Source organism: Neolamprologus multifasciatus, chromosome 16 (assembly GCF_963576455.1).
Source record: "Neolamprologus multifasciatus chromosome 16, fNeoMul1.2, whole genome shotgun sequence".
Taxonomy (NCBI): domain Eukaryota; kingdom Metazoa; phylum Chordata; class Actinopteri; order Cichliformes; family Cichlidae; genus Neolamprologus; species Neolamprologus multifasciatus.
The window spans coordinates 17,861,259-17,885,065 of NC_140454.1; the positions used below are offsets into that span (position 1 = coordinate 17,861,259).

Here is a 23,807-nt window from a genome sequence, read left to right on the forward strand (position 1 = left end):
GTAATTTCCATATAATTTTAAGCAGCTCCACATGTTCTCTGCAGAAAGTGTTTTTTGTGAGTGGTTGTGGTTTTTCTGTTGAAATTACAAAATTCAGAGTGGGGAAAAAAACAAAAACAAAAAAAACACATCCATCTTAAATTGCACTCTACTCTGAGACCTTGTTTATGCCTTTATCTAATTATGTCTAAATATCTCTAATTTCTTTTTGACAGATGACAGATGAGTCCACATTTTGAGATATACTTCCCAGATTCTCAAAAAGCACCAAACCAATTAGAATCACTGTGGTAAAAAAGTATTAAACTTGTCTGCCATAACACTGCAGGTACACCATGCCGGTAAATCTTAGGCCCCTGAAGGTTTTTATCTATATCAGATGTTACCATGTGGTCATGTTTCCTAGCAACTACTACCAATGGGCTAAAAAGACTTTTTTCAGCATTTATGCACCTGTAACACCTATAAGCATCACATTGTTTTATTTCACACCAATAATATTTAACTGAATTCCAAAAAGATTTGTGCATGATATATTATGACGGCCTCAAATTGCCCGGCAACCACTTAGCAACAGACTAAAGTGACCTTTTTTGGCTTTATGCACCTGTAACACATTATAAAAGGACCACATCATTTTAGTTACAACAATAACATCTCATTTATATCCACAAAAATGTAATTAACCATGCATTGCAACCACCTAGCAATGCGCCAAAATAAGTCTTTTTTTGTTCCTTTTTGTACCTATGAGACCTTATAAAAGCATTATGTCATTTTTATTTCATGATAGTAACAACTAATTTAATTTTCCACAAAATTTGAATTATACATGCAACCACTTAGCAACAGGTTAAAATGACCCATTTTTAGCATGTAAGCAAAATCTACCAACCCTGTTTTTTTTATCATTGATATTTATTTATTTATTCATTTGTTTATTTCACTTTTGCCAACAGCGCAAACAGGCCAAACAGTATTGTAGCATGGATGTGTACTGGTTTATATAATTTAACATATCAGTTAAATCCCAATTACTTTTGGTTAAAGTTATTGTGCTCAAAATAACATGAACCGACGCTGAATGTGGCCCAGTTAAAAAATAAAAAGTTGGTTTATGTATGTAGACTCCAATACAATATATTGCATGTACCCAATTGAAGAAGGCTGAAATGTTTTGGAAAGCCAACCCCTTTTTCCTCCTCATCTGGCTGGTCACAGTTCAGAAGACTGTAGTAATTAATTCTGCAGGCCACTTCCCCTGAGGGTTTTCACAGTAGATGTCATCTCATCCACAGCAAACTCCTTTGGTTATGTGTAAAGACCAAATGAAGTCGACATCAGAGTCTCTGTTGTCTCCAAAAAGCTGTGGTCTGCTTAGAAATAAAATTTACAAAACTCGCCTTTTCCACCATCTAGTTCAGAAATCTGAAACAGGGATGCTGTGTTTCAAGATTGCTGAAATAGACTGCTGACATCTAGGAGGCCATCCATCAGTAGGTTTCTGCAGAAGCACAGAAACAGATGCTTTCTTTTTATCACAAAGAGAATGGCTGTGTGTAACCTCTGCACAGCTCTGTGCATATACTGAGGAGCTGGAGCCAAACGGAGCTTTATCAGCGAAATGTAATGAACTCTGTGTAAGCTGGGAGTATTTGAATCACTGCTGTCCAGCATTTCAGCATCATTATTCTCTGTTTGCAGCTAATGCAAATGATTATTTGGACAAACGTCTTAGTAATATATGTTTAGGATTTATGTAAATTCTCCAGGTAAATTTTACTCTTTGACATTTCACTATGGTTTTCATTTTCTGTCATGAAATATGGATCCCCTCAAGAGTTTTCACTAATTACATTATGATGTCTTTTTTAGCCTAATATTTCTGCTGGTGATTTATACCAAGGCCATTCATAATGAAATTATTCATCGTAATCACTCCATTGCAGAGCTTAGAATTATATCACATATAATGTCATATTGATTATAAACACTGTTTTAATTAAATTGGTTATGTTTAATTAGTCTCTCAGCAGAATGTGGCTGTATAAAGGTTTGTTTTTCTCTTTTTCATGATTTTAAGTAGAATTTGTTTTGGCACTGTCATTAATCTATGTGCACATCGCTCAGCATCACTGACTGTTCTCATTACCACAAACACATTACTGAAGCAAAAATCATGCTTAAAGATTACCATATTTAAATGACTGCTAACTGTGGACATTTATTACATATTCTCAAGTATACTGAAAAATAACCAGACTTTGGCTAACGTCATGAGTCCTGCCTACTGTAAGTTCTAATATAAGATGTGTTAAGTAAATTAAAAAACAATATATATATATATATATATATATATATATATATATATATATATATATATATATATCTCCTTAGGCACCAAACGTGTGTGAAAGTAAGCTAATTTGGTCAGATTCCAGGGGGAGTATGACAGTTAATACTCACTGGTGCCTCATAAGATGTGCGAATGAACAATAATTAAATCTGATGAGAATAAAGAAAGCAAGTATTTTGTGAGCATGCACTAAATGAAAGCCAGTTTTGTTTTGTGAATACATTAATGTAAGATAAAAAAAACCCCTCTGCTCTTCAAGTTCAAATGATACACACCAAAACCCTGCCTTTTTAAGCCACCATACATTAGTCTTTAAACGATGAAATAATATCATAAAATAACATTTTATTTTCTAAAAACCTTGCAAATGACGCATGTTTTCCATATTTTACTTTCTGTCAGTGTGCATCTCGGATACCTCTTGATGTAACTAATCAGATGTGACTTGGTGTGGCATTATGGAGAGTCGGGTCATTTGGTTTCTCTGCTGCTGTAATCTGTAATTTTACCTGCATTGCTGGGAGCTAATGACCACTTCAAATCCATTACGCTTTTGTCTGGGCCATTGTGATAAGTGACTCAAATGTGCATGGCTTGGGGGGAGAGGTGTAACCTAGCTTTTATGAATAGCTTTTTATGAATAGCTCGAGAACATACATATTTAGTAGTCTACATGATCATAATAGTCGACAATACTGTTTAAAATAAAACACAAATAGTAAAATTTCTTGGAATCAGTAGCTGGTGTGACGATATTAGGACAACATTATTTTCTTTCTTTATCCTGAAGTATCCAAAACGTGTAGTTTTGCTGCTGGCTTTGTCCACACCTCGCTTCCTACCATCTAAAATCTAAGATCTAAAAGTACTTTTAATCAGTATTTTTATATTAACAATAAATTAACTGATAAATGTGTAAAATGAAAGGTGTGTGTGTGTGTGGGGGTGATTCATCCAGCCACACAATCTTGTTTTTTTTTTGTCTCTTTTTATTTTACATTTTGATTCAGTCTGTGTCCTCTCATCAACCCTACTCCAGATGCAGGATGCAGCTGCTACTTTCACTGACAAATCACAGAAGTACCATATAAGACAGTATACAGCCCACCAGAAGAGTTATGCATTTTGTCTGGCACATGGCTCCAAAGAAATCCAAGTGCAAGAGTCGTTGCTCACATTTTGCCATGTTATAACTTGGTGATAATAAGATAATATTGTTCATACAGCTCTTTCAGCTCTTTCTGCTGCCTCCAAGGAGCAAAATATATTAGTTGATACACTTAAGAGTTCACGCTTCTTTAAAGCTTTGGGTTGTACCCATAAAGCCCACTTAGGAATATAAAAAGCTTTCAGTTTTATTGAATTGGAGTCTGTACTGAATCCTCTTTTGACTCTCTTTGCAGTTAAATGCACAGGTTATTTAAATTTTCATTCTGGCCCTTCTATGCCAAATTTATTGTTATTGGTAGCAGATGGTCAGAAATATCATCTAATCCCACTTTCTGGCATGTCACAGAGGTCATGAGACAAACAACAAGTGAAGTCTAAAAAGGAGAGTGCAGACTCCTGCAAATGCTGCAGTTGAACTGCATTGTGCTGTCATAATCACGATGATGGAAAATTTATTGCATTTCACAGTGGTATGCTTTTCACCATATAGAGAAATATTCATATATGCAAAGTGTTTTATCTGAACTGTAGTTTCTTTCTGTCAATGAACAGTACAGGAAGGTGTTTTGGGTTTACATGAATGATATGGACAATAAAGCGAATACAGAGTTTATTATTTTCCAGAAATATATAGGGGAACTTCCCTTTGTCATCAAAAAACTAGTTCACTGCAAATAAAAGTCAACAGAGCTGTGATCTCAGTTTAAAATGAAAACAGCATCAAACCCTATAATGGATTTCTTTGTTTGTTTTATTTTAGTGTTTTCTGGCTGTTGTCATATTTGCATTGCAATCAAGCAGGCTTCCTTTTTAAGCAGCGTTCTAGATTGCAATCAGACACATTTAATGTCATTTTGCTGTGTTTCTGTTTAATTGTAAATGCAGTGAAGGTTCCCAGTGCATCTTGTCAAACCATGTCTATGTATGACATGTACAGAATAAACTGACACCACCGTACAGAATAAACTGAGACCACCGTCACACATGAAATAAAACTGGACAGTAATAAAGGCTTTTTCTGTTTTCTTCTACTCCAGAATTTTTCCTGGAGCTGCTGGAGAACACGGAGAGGTCCCTGAATGACATGTTTATGAGGACTTACGGCAAGCCTTACATGCAGAATGCAGAGGTCTTTGAGAACCTGTTTGCTGAACTGAAGCGCTATTACACTGGAGGGAATGTTAACCTAGAGGAAATGCTTAATGACTTTTGGTCACGGCTGCTGGAGCGTATGTTCACACTGCTCAATTCCCAGTATGTCATCACTGAGGACTATCTGGAGTGTATCAGTAAGTACACCGACCAGCTGAAGCCCTTTGGAGACGTGCCCAGGAAGCTCAAGGCTCAGGTTACCCGCGCATTCATCGCTGCACGCACATTTGTCCAGGGGCTCTCCGTTGGCCGGGAGGTAGCCCAGAGAGTGTCTAAGGTAAATGTTCTTAACCCTTTAAATTCTTTAAAAAGCACACATTTGCCCTAGTTTTCACATGATCAAGTTTATCCCAGATATACTTTCAGAGTAATTCGGATTCTCTCAGGGTATGTCTTCAGAAAATTTCGTCCTCAAGGTGGCGTTCATGGAGCTGTCTAGAAAACAGTGTTGAAGGGTATGTGGATTGCTCAGGAGAAATTCCCAGACAACAAAAAAGGCGAGAAAAGAAATGTCTGCTATCTCTGTTTATTGCTCTCTTGCCTTATATTTGTTCATCCAGTATATAGAAGTCATTAATCACACTGTTGCCTGTGTATTCAGTTTGATGCAAAGCAATCTGTATGCAGTTCCTGCAATACCATACTGCCCTGGGAGCGTATGTAGGGCTGATCATGTACAAAGTGAGATTAAAGGGAAAGCAAAAGGCTAAGCCTTGGATTTAGTCACGCTTAACAACAATGTTGTTTCTACACTGTCATTTGGGTTCAGAGAAGCACTGATTCACAACATTGCGGATCCACAGCCATCCTCTTTGGCTTCTTTGCTTTTTGTTTTTTCAATACAGTCTATCAGCTAGATTTGATTATCATGTGTATTATGAATATTTATAGAGCCACTTCCCAGTAGGCTATATAACTAAAAGCTAATGAAAATATAGGAGCCTTGAATAATGAGAAACAGAGGGCAAATGGAGAAGACACTGCTGTACTCTTATAAATCCACCATTCATTTGGTCTGTTAAATCCCACCATACTTGAGCATTAACCACATTCCCTTCCTTTCCCCTGAGGTCCCACCCTCCCTAACAGTAGTGGCAGTGAGGAGCATTTAGCCACAGAAGATGTGTTGTTAGTATGCATTTAGAGTTGTACCCTGCAGTCCTTAGAGCCCAGTGTGTCCTAGCTTCACCTCTTGACATTTCAGTGGGACCTGAGATCCAGGTCATCTGTCTGGGACTGCAGCCCTTTGATCCTCAGGGTATAAAGTCATCACGAGAGATTGGATGTAAGCATAATAAAAACAGACACCATGCCAGAGGTGTCTGTTTCTCAGCGTTGCTAAGATGTGACATCCATGCTTATTGCTCCTGGGATATACAATATATTGAATTAAAGTAGGTGATGTAGCATTTTATTGCTTTTCACAGCTTTGAGGAAGCGCAAACTTGTGTCTAGAACTCATCAGCACTGCTCAGACTTGTGCTATTTGTAGTGAATACAATTTAATAATCATTTTCCTAGTTGACAGTTTTTAGAATATCTGAAATGCCATGCAGGTAACTAAAAGGAATTCTTCCATTATCTGAAAACAGTCTCTGTAGTAATAAACTCTATAGAAACAATTTGCTCTTTTGTTCTTGGAAAAAACAAAAAAAACAAAAAATAAAATGATCTCTGTGTTTTTATTTTAAGTCACAATATTTTAGTTATTGTTAAAGGGAGTCATGTTGGAACTCTTATGCACAGCAAAGTGTAAGGATGGGTGCATACTGAATATGTATTATTTGATTAACAACAATATTTTGATTGTCATTCAAAGCAATATTGATGTGTTTTCTGCATGAATTGTTTAATGGTTATAGAGAAAGAGAAAATGCACCTTTCTCTTAATTGCTCCAAATCTAAATTTGTGGAACGATGAGGCACCACTGTATTTTTCTGAAATTGTGAAAAATGTAACTTTTAAAATGTTATTTTTTTTTCAATGAACTGGATAAGTGAGCACCCATAAATACTGCTAATTCAAACAGTACTAACAGTGATTATTTCTCCTCACGGCCTTGTGATCTACAAGAAACCTTTGTTGACTGCCCTGAGCTGCTGCCTTACACCTGTGTCAGGTGATACAGATGCTGGCAGAAGCATTTTTAGAATATTCAGTGTCAAGTTTTGTATTTGACGCCAGTTGTCTGCGAGTTGATGTGTGGGGGTTGTCTGCTAGTGAGGGCAAGTATGTCTATGTATAACGTGTTTTTCTTACGTTCCTTCCTCTCTTGGTGATTCTTAGCACTGTGCTGTGAAAGAAGGGGGTATGAAAGAAGCAGGGCTTTGAAGCACATCAGTTGTTAAGACATATCACTGAGAGCTTCTCTAATTTGTAGACTTTGAAAAGGTCAGCCATGTTTTTTGTCCAGTCCAGGCTTGACTTGTACTTACTTGGCTTGAGTGTAAGTTCAAAGGCAAAATGGCAAAATTGCAGGAGAGCTGACCACAAATACCAATTTTTGATTCACTGCACTTAGCTGTCTTCACAAAAAAAAAGTAAATAATAAATAATATATATGAAAAAGAAAATGAATGTGTAAACCTTCATTTTTAAGATATTTTTTTGTCAGGGTCCTGCTTACACCTCTGATCTGCCAGTTCCTCAGAAGTTAGTACAGTAGTTCTAAATTCTCCGTTTGTCGCTGGCATGTTGCTTATGTTGTCAAATAAAACATAAGGTACTATTGTGGTATGAACGCCTTCACTTCCCAATCGTTTCATGTTCTTAGCGCAGGCTTTTGTCCAAATCAATTTACAATAAGTGCACTCATTTTACACAAACAACAGCTAATTTTGGTGAAGACGTCTTTGTGCATCGCTTCTTTAAAACAAAAAGAGCTGTGATGCTGCATTATAGCTGCTTTTCTTGTATTTTTAATGCAGTGAGACAATAATAAGTGTTAGAGTGTAGTGTAAAAAGGCACTTTTTCCAGACTAAAAGGTGTTTAAGATTTAAGAGTCTTGTTAGTTCATGAAAATAGTTCATTTAATTTTAAACATCTTAACAGGTCTTCAGAGTGCAAGTAACTGCATACATAGAGTAGGAATAATGAATGCTCCATATTAGAAATAATGTCATCAAATGTTTTTTAGCAGATTGCATAGTGGAGTTTGTATTTGCTATCAGATCTATTTCCTCACTATAATTTCAAAGAACACACTAATGACATTTTGCACTTTGGTACTCCCACAGTCTGATAAATGACTTGAATAGAATATAGCAGCTGCTGATCCAGCTGATGGTCAGCTGTCTTCTGTAGTTTTTTTATTGTGAGTATTACTTCACGATCTTGTGAATGAGAGCATTTTTCATTGTAGCTAACATCCCGCTGCTCGTCAAAGTAGCCTAAAGGTTAATTATCAACCAGGGGTTCTTCTACCCTAGAGGGTACTTCTGCAGCTTCCAATGGGCATCTGGAAGGATTAGTAATCCATCCATCCATCTTCCTGCGCTTTATCTGAGGCCCGGTCGCGGGGGCAGCAGCCTAAGCAAAGAGGCCCAGACCTCCCTCTCCCCAGCCACCTCCTCCAGCTTATCCGGGGGAACACCAAGGCGTTGCCAGGCCAGCCGAGAGATATAATCTCTCCAGCGTGTCCTGGGTCTGCCGCGGGGGCTCCTCCCGGTGGGACATGCCTGGAACACCTCACCCAGGAGGCGCCCAGGGGGCATCCTTGTCAGATGCCCGAACCACCTCAGCTGGCTCCTTTCAATGTGGAGCAGCAGCGGCTCTACTCTGAGCCCCTCCTCCGTGAATCGCTACCTTATCGTGGTGGAGGGGTTTGTGTGTCCCAGGGATCCCAGGGGCTATGTTGTCTGGGGGCTTTTGCCCCCTGGTAGGGTCTCCCATGGCAAATTGGTCCTGGGTGAGGGACCAGACAAAGAGCGATTCAAAAGATCCTTATGAAAAGAACATCGTGGGAACAGTTTACCCTGCCCGGGATAGGGTTACCGGGGCCCCGCCCTGGAGCCAGGCCCGGGGAGGGTGCCCGAGGGCGAGCGTCTGGTGGCCGGGGCTTAGTCCATGGGGCCCGGCCGGGCACAGCCCGAAGAGGAGACATGGGCCCATCCTCCCGCAGGCCCACCACCCGCAGGAGGCGCCATAGGGGTCGGGTGCATTGTGTGCCGGGTGGCGGCTAGGAGCGGAGGCCCTGGCGGACTGACCCCCGGCTGCCAAGACTGGCAATAGGGTATTGGAATGTCACCTCAGGATTAGTAATTTACAATCAAATCAAATTAATATTTGGAACATGAGAGGTTGTGGTAATGAAGGGCTGAATTCACTTCATCTGGCAGGGATGTGTGGTTTTGTCTGGGGAAAAAAAAACACATGATGCCATTCCATGGTATCGTGAGTTATCCTGCTGGCGGAAGCTATCAGAAGATACACTGGTGCACTGTGGTCAAGAAGGGTTAAATATGATCAAGAACAGAACTCAGAGAGTCTATGACATTTAAACCATTCTCAGCTTGTACTAAGGAACCCTCCACACCACAACCAAAAACTTGCTGCCACGTGATTGGCTGATTAGATATTTGCATTAAGAAGCGACTGAATAGACATACCTAACAAAGTGGTCAGTAGTTGTATGTCATAATTTATCCTATTAACTTATTAAAATAACCCTGTTTTTGAGTTGCACCGTTTATCTGTTAAACAAACTGTAGTGAAAAGCTGAAACAAACAAAGGTGCATCTTATCTCTCGCTTCACTGCTTATCATCTTCAATATCTATACATGCAGTCACTGTAACATAATGTATTTCAGAGGTGTTTAATTGTCTATTTCCTGCAGCTGTTAGCCTATTACTATCGATGCATGTATGTGTTTTCATACATGAAGACAGTTTATCAGGTTATCTATGAAAGCAGATTTTTCTACTTTGCCACTTTTGTCTTCTTTATTAGTTTGGATTTTTACTTTTTCATTAGTGACATAACCTTACATTTTAAAATAGAAATTATATTCCATAGAGTGGGGAAATAGATATTTGACTTTATTTAAAGACTTGTGGTTTAATTGCAAGCCAAATTATCCTATGTGACGTGTTCATCGGCAGTGACTGATTGCATAAGAACATTCTTTAAAAGTCTTCAGTCAGCAAAAACGGTCTCTCTCTAGGGCCTTTGCTGATTAATAACTGAAACTTTTTTTGACAATAGGACAATAGTATCATGGTAAAACTTTGCAAAAGTTTTCTACTGGACAGTTTTCTTGTGATAAATTACTTAAAATCCTTTAACTGGCACAGTTACTTCAATAAAATAGATTTATAATTACCATATATTCTGTAGGTGCTACTAGATACTAATGACCGCTGTCACATTCTGTGTCCTTGCAGGTTAGCAGCACTCCAGCATGTATTCGAGCAGTGACAAAGATGCTGTATTGCCCCTTTTGTCAGAGTATGCCAGGAGTAAAGCCTTGTAAGAATTACTGCCTGAATGTCATGAAGGGCTGCCTGGCCAATCAAGCTGATTTGGACCCAGAGTGGAACCAGTACATCGGTGAGTCTTTTCAACCACTTCCCTAGCCTTTTTTATTTTAACCTCTGCTCTGCTGTTCTATTATTTCTAAAGTAACATACCAATTAAATGTGTTGCTATAAATTCATGTCTGGGCGTATGGTTTTATAATATGACTGAATTGAACTAATGGATGTGGGAGAAAAGCAGAGAAAGCATGTTACATCACATGAGCACTCACAGTAAAGCAGATCGAATTTTTCACTTACACCATCACTTTTAGCTATTCCTTTTTGCTGCTATACACAGGGTTATATTTTAATTGCATACCAAAAAGTGACACGAATTGCTTTAAAGCTGGACAGATAATAGTATGAGTTGAATAATCTTTTAAGCTCCCTGGTGTAGACCAGAGAACTGTAACTGTGCTTTGAAAGCAGTTAAAAGAGTAAGCTGAAAGCTGCACACTGGGGTGTTGTTTTGGGTGACGTAGGCAAAAGCTGTAAACCTTTTAAATTCCAGAGAGTAACTGGATTAAATGTTAATATTACAAATATTGCTTTGTTTTGCTCAAACCTTAATCTTAAAGCAAAGATGCTTTAGGCACGGTGAGACCTATGTGTTCAGGAAGCAAGAGGAATAATTTGAATTATGTGAAGTGGCCTGGTAGTGGATGCTTATATTAAACATGGCCAAAGTTTCACATAATGAGGTCAGCATATATGCAAGTAATATATAGTGTATAGTATAGGCCAATGTGTAGTGTAAAACAAAAGCTTAGACTGCTTGCACATAGGTTTTTTGGCTCATTTGGCTACTGGATCTCACTAATGGCAGGGTTACTCTGCAGAGTACCACCTGCTGTTCAAACCTTCTGATTCCAGGGAGCAGCCAATTAGAAGAAAGTTAGCTTTAAGGAAGTGTGGGCATAGGAAGGGGTGCTCAAAACACTTTTTTCCACAAGAGTCTACGGATTACTATGGCAATAAGCATAATAGACCTATTTTAAGGAGCACTTCCAACACTGAATATTTAAATATAACAAGATTCATAGCGCTAAAATGTTTGAATCCACAGTACTGCACAAGTCTTGAATCAGTCATCATTTATTTTTATTAGTAGGAAAATGGAAAGTAGGTGCAGCTATATATTGAAACATGCAAACATCCAGAAAAATACAGTATATGAAGCATAAGTTTAAGTTTGTACAGTTTTAATGAGCTTGAAAGTCAACGCTTTGTATCACCACCTTCATTCTTCAACACAGTCTGAACTCTCTGAGGCAACCTTTCTTGTAATTTCTTTAAGAAGTCTACAGAAATAGTTCTTGAGGCTTCTTGAAGGACATTCAAAGCTCTTCTTTGGATGTTGGCTGCCTTTTCTTTCCATTATCTGTCAAGATGATCCCAAACTGCTTCAGCAATGTTCAGGTCAGGGCTCTGGGGAGGTCAGTCTATGTCTGAATGTCATAGACTGACCTTGTGTGTTTTTTCTATTCAGGTGAGATTTTAGTCAATTGGCAATGCGTTTATCATTGTCATGCTAAAAAATAAAGCTAAACAGACACTTTGCAGATGGTATTACATCGCAGGTTAATCTGGAAGTGCATTTCTTGCATTATTAATTCCATCAGTTTAGATGGAATTAAACACAGCTGGATACAATGCAGCTCCAAACCATCATAGAGCCTCCACCATGTTTTACAGATAGCTGTGGACATGCTGGACTGAAAATACCAGCGTCTTTAGATAAAGTCTGAAAGACGTTTAGAAGGCCTGTAGAACTACTTGAAAATGACAACAAAGTCTGGCTCAATACAGAGAAATGAGGTATGGCTCAAAACGTTTTGCACAGTACTGTGTGTGAATTAGAGTTCCACACAGTTAAAGTTATTGAAATGAAATTAGACATTACATGTTTCTCTCTTGGTGTTTTTTCTGTGCTTTCACAGCATTGAACTCTTGATGTAGGTAGCACCATAATTTCCTTGAAATATTATTAATTAATAAATAAAATATTGAAAGGCAGCTTAGGTCAAAATGCTGACTGCATCAGTATGCGGGGATATACAAATCCTTGTGTTGAATTGCAGAATTGGACTTTCTATTTTTAGAGAGGCTGCAGCTGGTGCCGTGTCATTATCATATTTTGACAACATCACTTTCATTGACACTCGCTGGGCCTTTGGATAAGAAAGTGCTCTATTTGTCATTCTTCTATCATGATTCCTGTGTGAAAAGATTTTATTCATGGAATTCTGCTCTCCTGCTGGGCTAAATGGTGACTTGTAATGGGGCAGACATGCTCCGCAGGAAGTGCCAAGTTTTGTGAAGTTATGTTCCATAGAAAATTGTTCAACTCAGAGTCAACGAATACAAATAGAAATATAATATTTATATATTTACTTTGGTATTTGATAGAATGCCCAGCATGATGGTTCCTGCTGTCAGCTAGATAGGCTCAGCCCATTGGCCTGAACAAAAGCTACAGTATGATGGCGAAAATGTGACAAGGCTGTTGTGAGCAGGAGATGGATTAATGGTTTCTACTAAGAAGTTTGTATTGCCTTTTTTTAGTACAAGCTATTAAGTCTTCTGTTTTCATCTTGGTGCATGCTATACATGACTCCTACCTATTTCCTTAGATTAATATTTAAAAATAATCATATTCTTTCTGTTTTTACTGAAAAATATCTCTGTATTTTAGGTTTGGGTAATTGTCTTGCTTTAAAAAAATGAAAATAATCGAATCCTCTTATGATAGGGCTGATTGATGAATTGATATATGAACAATATATTTAGTAAAAAACATAAGCATATTTTTTTTTTCCTTTTGCACTAATAAATAAATCCATTACAGATTTTGAGCCCTAACACTTAGGTCATTCTTGTAAAAGTTTTTCTTATTTTCCAGTTCACTTCAGTTGTTGTGAGCAGCTCCTCATATCTTGACACTTAGAAGTATTGTACTGACATTGTAGTGCACAACCATCTGGTCTAAGTTGTGACCTTGATTTATCTACACAAAGTTTGCCAGTCTTTGTGAGATCTACTGGGACTGTATGGCGCAGCAAATCAAAGCAATGAGCAGCTCAAACAGACTGAAAACTGCACGAGTAAAAGCTTCAGTGCTGATTCACAGTAAGTCCTTTAGTGCTACGTTACAGAAAGTTGCTTTATTCAAGAAAGTATATTAAGCAGTAGATATTGAAGATGACTGTACTGATAGTTTAATTTTGCAGTAATTTAAATGTTGTTGAAAATTGCTTAATCTACAAAAGGATTTCACAATGATTATTAGGATTATTTTGTAAATCTTTGTTAATCACCACAGTAGATTCAAAATCAAGCATTTAAGAGATGATTGAAGTGCAGACTTTAACTTTTAAATCAGTGGATTTTACAAAAGTATTGCATGAACTGTTTAAGAATAGCTGTAATTCAAGGAAGCACTCTTATAACACTCATGGGTATAAACGAAAGCATTTCTCCAACTGAGAGGTCCCTGATATGATGCAAAAGCATCATATCAGGGACCTCTCAGTGCACATGAAAAAAATGTTCTGTTGAACTGCACATTGGTGGCATCAGTCATTCATGTGCAAAAATTAAATACATTTGGATTTATTGACTTTTTTTGCACCTTGCAGTGTCCAGCAATATGGGTTTTGCAAATACCAAATAATCCAAACACTTTCAAATCCACATCAAATCACATTCACACTTGCACCTATGGGTATGTAATGGGATTTTTTTAACATCTTTATTTTTGCCAACCTTTTTAGATCAACTTTGACTTAATTATTAGTTTATTTTTAAATATTTTAAAGCTTACGCTATCTGTCAGCAGAAGATTCTAGACTGAGCATCTTCCACACTTTTGATTTGTTGCAAAAACAAGCCTGTGACCTTTCACGGGGGGTGGTGGAGATGCTGGAACTTGTTATCGCCTTTGGTAAAAAGGCAAATGCCTCGGAGAAAATGCCTCAGCCTTCCTACTTTAACAGACTGGGCTTTACCCCCAGAGTTTTTTCCCTTTACTGAACTGAATTCATAACAGTTGAACTAAAAACTACATTAGTTATAAACATTCAAGACATTCAAGACATGTGCCTGGATTTCATACTGGGTCATATCTTGATTGTATCTTAATTATCACAATTAAAACACTGAATTCTTAATCTTTTATCATGACTATTGTGTGTGTGTTGTCACTCTTGACTTGTGTACATACAATATTCACTAAAACATTTATTTTTATTACTAAAATCAGAAATATCATAGGATCTAAGTGAAATAAAAATATAAATTTATAAATAAATTACAAATATAGTGTACATAACAGTTATGCTATGAACACAGACTCACCAGCCAAGATATTGGGTATAGCTGTTCAGTCAATTGCAAATATCTGATCAGCCAACATAGCTGTAACATAGCTGAGCACGTGTTACAACCAAAGTATCCAAAATGCTATCCCTAATTCCATAACAGGCTGAAATTTGAAGCTGATGGGCTACAGCAGCAGAAGACCACACCAGTTTTTACTGCTGTCGTCTACTAATAAGAAATTGAGACTACGATTTGTATTGGTTCGCCAAAGTTGGACAATAGGAGATTGGAAAAATATTGAAATCAGTGATTTCAATCGAAGAATTTGGATAATGTCACAAACACAAGATCATCTTAAACTGGTTTCATGAACACTACAATAAAATCACTGACCTCCATAGATGCCAGATCTCAGTCTAATAGAGCTGAATGGGAGATGTGCATCATGGACATGTAGCTGATAAATCTGCAGCAACTGAGTGATGCTACCATGTCAATATGGATGAAATTCTCCAAAGAAGGTTTTCAGAACCTTGTTGAAACAATTAAGGCAGTTTTGAATGCAAAAGGGGGTCCGACACAGTGCAAGCAAGGTTCACCTGAATAACTGTCTGATTAGTGTATATGAATAAATTACATGGGGTACTGTTTGCATGTAAGTTACTACCGTATTTTTTGGACTATAAGGCGCACTTAAAGTTCTTTAATTTTCTCAAAAATCGACAGTGTGCCTTAAAATCCGATGCACCTTATGGTCTGAAAAATACAGTAAGTTTATTTATGTTATTGAAAGCACAGCTGGAATGACTATTCTGTTTATCAACTAATAGAAAAATAATTTATAATTTCAAACCCGTTGCTTTTACTTAATCAAAATAACGAAACTGATTATTTTGAGGTTCAAACTAAAATATTGTTTAGGAATCATGACTTGCATCTTAAATAGTACTTTACTGAGGGTTGTTCACAATTTTCAAGCAACAAAAATAACTTTTACCTACAGCTTGTGGGATTTTTGACTGAGGATCCAGTATTGAATGATCAAAAATTAAACACTGCAGGTTGCCTATTGGTACCTTTGCTCCTGCTGTTGCTGCAGCCATTGAAGCTTAGTAACGTGTGAAATTGTTTGGTAAGAAACATCTGTCACATTTTATAGTCGACAGAACAGGGCACCATCAGAAGCTGTAACAGCATCACAATTTCAGAATGCCACATATATTATTTATCCTAGCTGTCAATCTCTTGTTAATCTCAATCAGTGTATTTTCAAAACCATGCATCCTGTTCAGGGTCACAGGAAGTTGCCAAAATGAAGCCTTGGAGTGTAACAGAGAGATTTCACAAATAAATATACCCACCCCCACTGATAATATAGACACTATTTCACTTTACCTGAATTTCTTATCAGCCAAAAACAGGGAGAATGGTAAAAATAATATATAAATAAAAAAAAAAAATGATGTTTGTGTTGCATTTGCACTGTCTGGTTTATCAAATTTTACTAATAAATTCCAACATGAATGTTATCTATTGTTAGTTGCCAGTGAGACTGCTTTCTGAAAACAAACAAGTCTGTTGGACTCCTAAATCCAATAGAATGTCTACATTTACTTCACTAAAAAAAAATTAATTTCTAACATGGCGCCAGTTAAATTTCACAGTTTTACATTTCTGCCATTAATTTTGTAGCAATGTTCATTCTGTCTTTATTAGAGCACTTGTCAATTGGGTTATTGTTCCCTGGTGCAGATTAAATGCCAGTTCTATATCTTTTGGCTCTGACATTTCATGCTCATTATGGGATGAAAGATTTTCAATTAGCTTGAAGTCTAACCACAAAAAACGGTATTGACTCGTCTCTCTGTGTTAAATTGTCAGGAAGGTTATTTCATGTTCTACACATGCAGACAAATTACTGTAATATGTAATCCCATGTAGATCACAACTATGCTATTACTTAGAAATAAGAAGCTTTGGTTTGAATGAACTCAGATCACCTTCTGCTATCACATACTGTTGCGGACTTCAAGCTGCGATATTCATCTTGATTCTTGTGGCATCTATTCAGACCAGCTTTATGTTCAAGATACTGGGGAGGTGAGAACTAATCCAACCAAAGAGCGAGAAATCCTTTACACCTGGAGGCTGTGCCCTTGATAGTGACAATTTTCCTCACAACACTGCAGGAAATAACACCCTCTGATTAAATAAATTCAAACTCGTGACAGAAGTTGAGAGAGAGAGAAGGAAAAAGAAAGGCCAGTTCACAGCCTTACCTCCATTTATCTACAATATGAGTGTGAGGCTGAGAGTGACTATTATGGCATCGCCAGAAGCAAACTAAAACAGATGTGTGTACGAAGAGCAGCTGCACTGCTCCTCGGAAATGTGAAATGTTTAGAAAGCGCTACTTTTGTACCGCACTTTCACAGGAGGAGAGAGAAAAAAATAACTGGTTCAACTTCCTCGCTTTTGGATGTTTGCTTTGATGTTATGTTTGAAAACAATTATTTGCTGTTAAGGCTAGAGTATTAAAAAAGTGACAGGAAAAATTGCCCTCCAAAATCATATTTTTCCTTTATATTTCTGTTCATGAGACAGAGGAATGCAGATGCATCCCAGTGAGGAGATCTTGGAAGTTTTCTCTCCTTTAGACAAATAGCATTGAACGCGTGCTTGCTGTGTTTGCCCCTAAGCAACTAAAATCTGACCAGGAGACTTAATTTAGAGGCTAGAGCTTCTCACAAGCTCCGCTAATATCCGATTTAAATATGTTGATATCATGTTGTCATTTCACATTAATTTGGAAAAATGCTGTTCTTAGAACTTGACAGAACATGAACAATAGCATTCATATGAATCAATCAGCCATGCTTCTACTGTGAATACAACATAACATTTTTCATGTAGGAACTAAATGGATAGTTAAGGTTTTAATAAATATAGTTTTTAATGCCATGCTGCGATATCTGTTTCTTCTTTAATGTTACGCTGAATAAATCAAATCGAAATAAATCATTCAGCAGATTAAATGGACTCTGCTGCTGAGTAGCCAGTCTCTAATCCGTTTGTTCCCACTGGAGAACAAATCCATGCTGATTTCTCACAATTCCACGACTTCCAAGGCTTGCTCACTGCATCCAATATGGAAAAAAAGATGCCAGCTACTGTATCCACACAAAACCTTATTGTTATGATAAATGTAATGAAAAAACAGTTTATTTTGTCAAATAATTTGTAGTTGCTTTCTATACACCATTTATCATAATAAACACGCCTTTTTCAAAAGCAGCCTGCGAGCAATTTGATGAGATTAAAGGTAGGATTAGATTTTAATTACACGAATTAGCTGAAGCATGGAGCGACTGAGGAACAGCTGTCAGGCTGTTCACCGCAATCAAAGGCTGCACTGAATACAGTCAGGATGCATGTAGGATGCATAGATCATGCTGCTTTTTAGATAGATTGTCTATTTAGCATTGCTTTGACAGCGTTTATTTGTCTTTGTGCATTTTTTATAACTCTTCAGATATTCTTTTTGTTGAATAATGATTTGATGTTTTTAACTATATTTTAATCAGACTGTCTGCACAAATTGATGTCTTCTACTTCTCAGATGTTTTAAATATCAGTCACACAATCGCATGCCCTGGAGATAAATATTGCGCTCTGTGATTTAGATCATGCAATATGTGCCATTATCATATTGTATTATACCTGTGATGGAACCTTGTCTCCCACATATTGAGATATTTACAGAGACTTGCCACTGGACTAAAGTCAGTCCAAAGTGAACTGGTTATCAGTGCCAGGTTTTTGTTTTTCGTTCTGTATTTTTTTCTTTCCCTAATCTAGGTGCCTCAATGTGTACTGGCTTCTGTTGCTCGCTCACTTTCCCTCTTGAGAGAGAAATGTCTCCACATTGGAAGTGATCTCTATCGATTCTATCTGCTCATTTCTTTTTAATTAGGTGATTTGTTTCACTTGGTAACTGTATCCAGCTACAAACTGTTTATTGAAATTCAAGACAGCAGCAAACCCTTTCTTTTTGTTTAAAAAAAAAATCCTCATGAATAAAATATTGACAGAAAAGGGAAAATAAAATCTGTACTCACCGAGAGTGGACAGCCCATGGCTGAAACTCAGACCACACAAAAAGTTTCTACACACAAGGACGCTGAAAAGATTTGAATTTTATGGTCTAACCAGCAGAAATTCGAAACACTGATAGAAATCACACGCTTCCATTTCACTAAAATTAAGCGATTCCATTTTAGGCCAACTGGGTGATGCAAGTTGGCAGCCAAACCGAACGGGTCAAACACAAATCCGACCCGGTTTGGTGACCTCGCCCTAGAATTTGCCCATTGAAAGCATTTTAGACATGGTCACCTTTAGTGATTCGATATTTCTGTTACTTATTGGAATTTAATTTAATGGTATTACTTTTATAAAAATAGATTGAAGCAATTCTTCATCTCATGTGACAAAGGAAGAGAAAACTGAGCGTTTGAGTGGGCGAGTAAAAGTGAAGCTGCACTGAAAAAGCTAAAACTCATCTCGAGTAATGAAAATTGTCTATGTGTGGATGCACTATTGCAAATGGAACTCTGTGAATGGTCGTGACAGCCAAGAAATAACCTGTGACTGCAATCTCCCAAGAAATAATATATTTAATATTAGGAGTCTTTACTTGAGGAAAAGTATTTCCACTTATGCCACACTTGAACGGTTCCATCCATGCAAAAGTATATGTAAAGAAAGATGAATGTTTTAATATATTGTTAAATCATAACTGCTTATCAACTCAAAGACTGGAAACAAAGCAAACAGCTACGCTTTTCCTGGAACTTTACAGAACATGTGATTAAAAGCATTTAAATAAATTATCAGGTTATTTTTGCTTTTTAGTTGAAAATACTTTTTGTGTGATAATAATCGTTGCAGACTTAGAGTATTCTGCATTTTTCAAATGGAAAAAAAAATCATATAGTTCTGGGCTTTTATTAACCTTTTGCCAAAGGGTGCTAAAACAAGCCACAACGATTAGACAGAGCAGACAGCCATTATACATCCATTTAACTCCACAGGTGTAGGTAAATGGCTTTCAGGCACAGCAGTTCTATATCACTGCTGTTCAGGGATGGAAATTAAGACCACACAGGACGAAGGAAAAACAGCACCAGAGCATGCCACTCATCTGACGCACTGATAAGAATTTTATTTTTTTACAAATTGGGCCTTGTGAAAAGTGAAGACCGTGATAGCCTGTTATATATGAGATCTCTACATATTCAATTAAACTTCAGCTCTCCGGGATTTGAAATGTCAGCTAAATATAAATACCCGTGGCTGAGTTTCACATTCTGATTTTCAATCACCAGTAGCACTGATTGCACAGTCAGATGTGTTATTAGGCACACATCATACAAAAGGTAGTTTTCTGTCTCCTTTTTTCTTGGAGGTCATCGAATAAGTTCTTCATTATACAGATTGCAGGGTTAGCGCAGAGATTTACAGAAAAAGCAAACTTATTCATTTCAGGAATAACAATGTAACCGAGCGTTAAAGTACATAAAAATGCCTTATTTGAGTACCGCTGCCAACGTATCACTGTAAAAGGTGATTAAAAAATTAAACATAATTAATTATAGAACAATTGCCTTGAAAGAGTTTAACAAATAAACCTTTATGACCTTTTCCTCTAAAATTGCATGTTTCCAGATTAAATGTCAATAATTCTTTATATTTACCAGCTAAACAGAAATAGCTTTGCTTTCCTCTTTAAAGTTGCTAAAGACAGATTTTTATTTTAGCTTACCAGAAATTGCAGTTATCTTTAATATCATTCTAAAATGACATTTCTGAATTTTAGTGTCTGTGTGTGTATAAAATGTAGAAACCTAGCTGTGAGAAAACCTTTAAAACTAAGAGCTGAAGACACTATATTACATAATAACTTCCTTACACAGGACTTTCTTCTGACCGAGTATTGACAGCCTGTACCACCCTTGTGTGTCATTTGTCTGCAGAAGTCAAATAATGTAGAACATACTGTGCTTTTCTCAAGGCAGCACCGGGTGAACATTTGGAGGTTTGTGTGCACTGGCATCTGTAGGGACATTAATTTACATTCTGTTTTATAGTTATTTGCTTGTCTAATCACTCACAGTTACATGAAGATGTGGTTGAGTGGATCTAATTACATATTCTCTTCCCACCTGTGTAATTAGAAACCTGCAGAAAGACAGGAATTTTGTTAAGAGAGAGAAATTATACTCTCCAGTGTGTTTATAACCAGCAAGGTCTATTATTGTCTTTGCTCAGAGCTGCATGGCTTGTCCAGATCACATTTGAGGATTGTGATGCACCCTGCAACATGAGGCTACAAAGTGAGAACAGGAAAGGCTGGTTTCAACATAATTGTGAGCAAAATACTAGAAACAGTCCAGTCAGCAAACCATACACAAAATTTCATGATATCTCCAGCCCCATTAGTAACACGATCTGATTGTGAATAGCTCGTTATCGGATTGTGTCTCTTAGTTTGATTAGCCATGCAGTACATTGTCAATGTTGCTCTTGGGTTTTGCATTTTAAGTCTTGCCTACTGTTTTAGATTGCTGCCATCATCACTGAACATGAATTATGCTAAATGATTCAGGCTTTGTTTTTGTACAAGACAGCTATTTGAGGGGCTCTCTGTTAGCATTTAGATCAAAACACCACTGGGGCTAACACTGAAATGCTAACATATGTCACAATGACATGGCAAAAATGCTGCGGATTAGAAGGCAGTTCTCTGTGTTGCCTGCTAACTGCTTTTCTGTAGCGGTTAAAAGGCTAATTTTTGTAATCACCAAATAAACAAACAAAGTACTGCTAAAGGTTAAGGTTCAGATAAAGAATTTCACTTTTTTTTTAGTTATAGTGCATAAAAAACACCAATAAATCATTAAACTAAGTCCTTAGAGGAGTGAAAAAACAGTACAAAATCAATTAAAAGGGTACAAAACCATTTGCTTTTTGTTCCTCGTGTATCAATCTCAATATGTGAAGTTCATGCATGCATCTGTTTCCCGCTTTAGTTACTGTTTCTCGCTTACATCTCCCCACTTGTGTCATCATCTTGATTGTCTTCAGCTGTGTCTCGTTAGCATCCTGCTTCAGATTCTTGATTACCCTTTTGGGCATAAAAAGTACTGTGTTACCTTTGGTCTCTGTCTCAGTGCCTGTAATTCTGTCCTGCAGGATTCTTTCATCATGTGACTTGTGGTTTTAATTTTGTGTCACCTTTTTTGGATATTGTTTTGTTTTGTGTGTACTTTTTGCAATCAGCCTCATAAAAAGGCTTCCTTTCCATGAATCCTGCCTGCCTCCTGCATCGAAATTTTACATCCTCTACATTTTACTCCAAATTGTGTGCATAGATTTGTCTATGTAGATTTGTGTACAAGATTATTTTTGAGGGTTTTTTTTGCCTCATGTTAGCAACAGAGGAAATGATCTCTTGTAAAATATTTTTTTATTTAGGGTTAAGATTTAGGCCCCAGCTTTTCTAAATATTGCCTTGTGTGTCTTTATAGTCATTTATCAAATTATTAATGAACCAAAACATCTAAAAGTCGGTAAAGTAGACTACTCTTTTGGGAAAAGAGGGGTCAGTTTTTGTTTTTGTTTTTTTAAGTAGCCCGTTAAAGGCATTTTTAACATTTGATGTAAAAAACAAACAAACAAACAAATAAAATAAATCATAATACTTGATACATTTTTTTTCTTTATGAGTATTAAACCATGGGCTGTGCACATATGTCTATGTTCAAGGACTCCTTTTCTTGATCACGACTATGTGTCCAAGGGACAATATGCCTTTTTTTTCTTCCTTTCCATTTTTATACTGTTTCATAGCACTATTAGTTGGTTGACTGAACCACAGATGAGGTATGCTTTACAGAATCCAAATCACACTAGAGCCATTTTTCATCCTGTGGAACTCTTCATAGGCAAAGAGCCATAGATGGGCTTGTTCACTTTCCTTATTTGTCCTTGTCTGCTGGAGGTTGTTGCTAGCTGACATAGCCTGAATTTAAGTGGACATCAATCTCGATAAAGAGGCAGAGGCAAGAGTAAGGCGGGGCAAATAAGCATGTTTCATATCACAAACTGAAATATTAACCTCCAATTTGAAGTAAAAATAATTGGCTCATGCTGTGGTTTCGAGGCATGGTGTCTTTTAGATTTCTGTGTCTCTATCCAGTAAGTCACAGCTGTAAAAAACCCTGCTCAGAATAGGACAAGATATGTCTATTTGCATGGCTGTGTCGTGTTGATAACAAGATTTCCTCTGGCTGGCCAGTAGCCTATCTCAGTGGCGCAAAAGTGATGCAGGGAAAATTTGGCTCAGAGTGGCAGCTGTGCCACAGTGGACTGGACTTCCTGCACTCCTCATAAATGAGAGTCATTAATTCTCCATGTAGGCAGAGGTTTTCATAGCGCAGGAGCCCATCTCTCTATAGGACACAGCTATAGCCCTAGCCTCACTCAACCCAGAACTACATCTTATTCTCCGGCTTTCTTCTTTCCCTGCCTCCCCCCGTGACACTCTCTGCTTTCCCTCAGCTGTGTATAAAGACAAAGTTCCCGGGCTAGCTATCTGTTTGTTGAGCCCATCTGATAAGTTGCAGATAAGTCACCACTGCTGGGAAAGATTGCCATCGTTTTTGATCCTGGAGGCACTCTTCTTTTCTCCTGTGATGAAATACAAGTTGCTCCCAGTTGGCGCTGCTGACCTAAATTTTCAGTATTTGCAACTGAGAGCTTTTAAGCTTGAATTTAGATATACTTTTACCTGTGTTTGTTTTTGTGAGCAGACATACCTGGGGCAGTTGAATGAATTTGCATTATAATCACATTAAATAACAAACAATATGGAAATGCTACGTTCAGATTTTTTTTAAAGGAATATAAGGACACAAAAAGAAAGCAGTCAAACTAAACTGCAGTACGCTGTTAAAAAATACTTTTCTAAAAATGATTGCCATGGCTGCTAATAGACAAACAGCAAAGATATTTTTCTTTGCCCATTGCAGGTGGGTTTTTTTTACACTTGGACCATATGGTTACACAGTTGTGCACTTGAAGTGCTGCTGTAGAAAACCATTTGGCACTGATGTAATCTGTATATTAAGATCTCAGCAAGAATCACAGGCCATTTGCAATTCACAGTGTAAACAAACAGAGGGGCTCTTCAAAGACTCTGACTTTGACATAATTGGAAAGGAAATGG

At 37.3% G+C, this 23,807-nt stretch overlaps 1 protein-coding gene across 2 annotated transcripts in view; it reads left to right on the forward strand.

Moving 5' to 3' along the window:
• LOC146500629 (glypican-6-like) overlaps positions 1–23,807 on the forward strand; it is a 90,353-nt gene that overhangs the window by 35,769 nt on the left and 30,777 nt on the right. For both annotated transcript variants that reach the window (XM_085134433.1, XM_085134434.1), the window contains exons 3-4: positions 4,564–4,955; positions 10,064–10,229. In XM_085134433.1, coding sequence (XP_084990559.1) covers positions 4,564–4,955; positions 10,064–10,229 — 558 coding nt within the window. The remainder of the gene's footprint in view (positions 1–4,563; positions 4,956–10,063; positions 10,230–23,807) is intronic.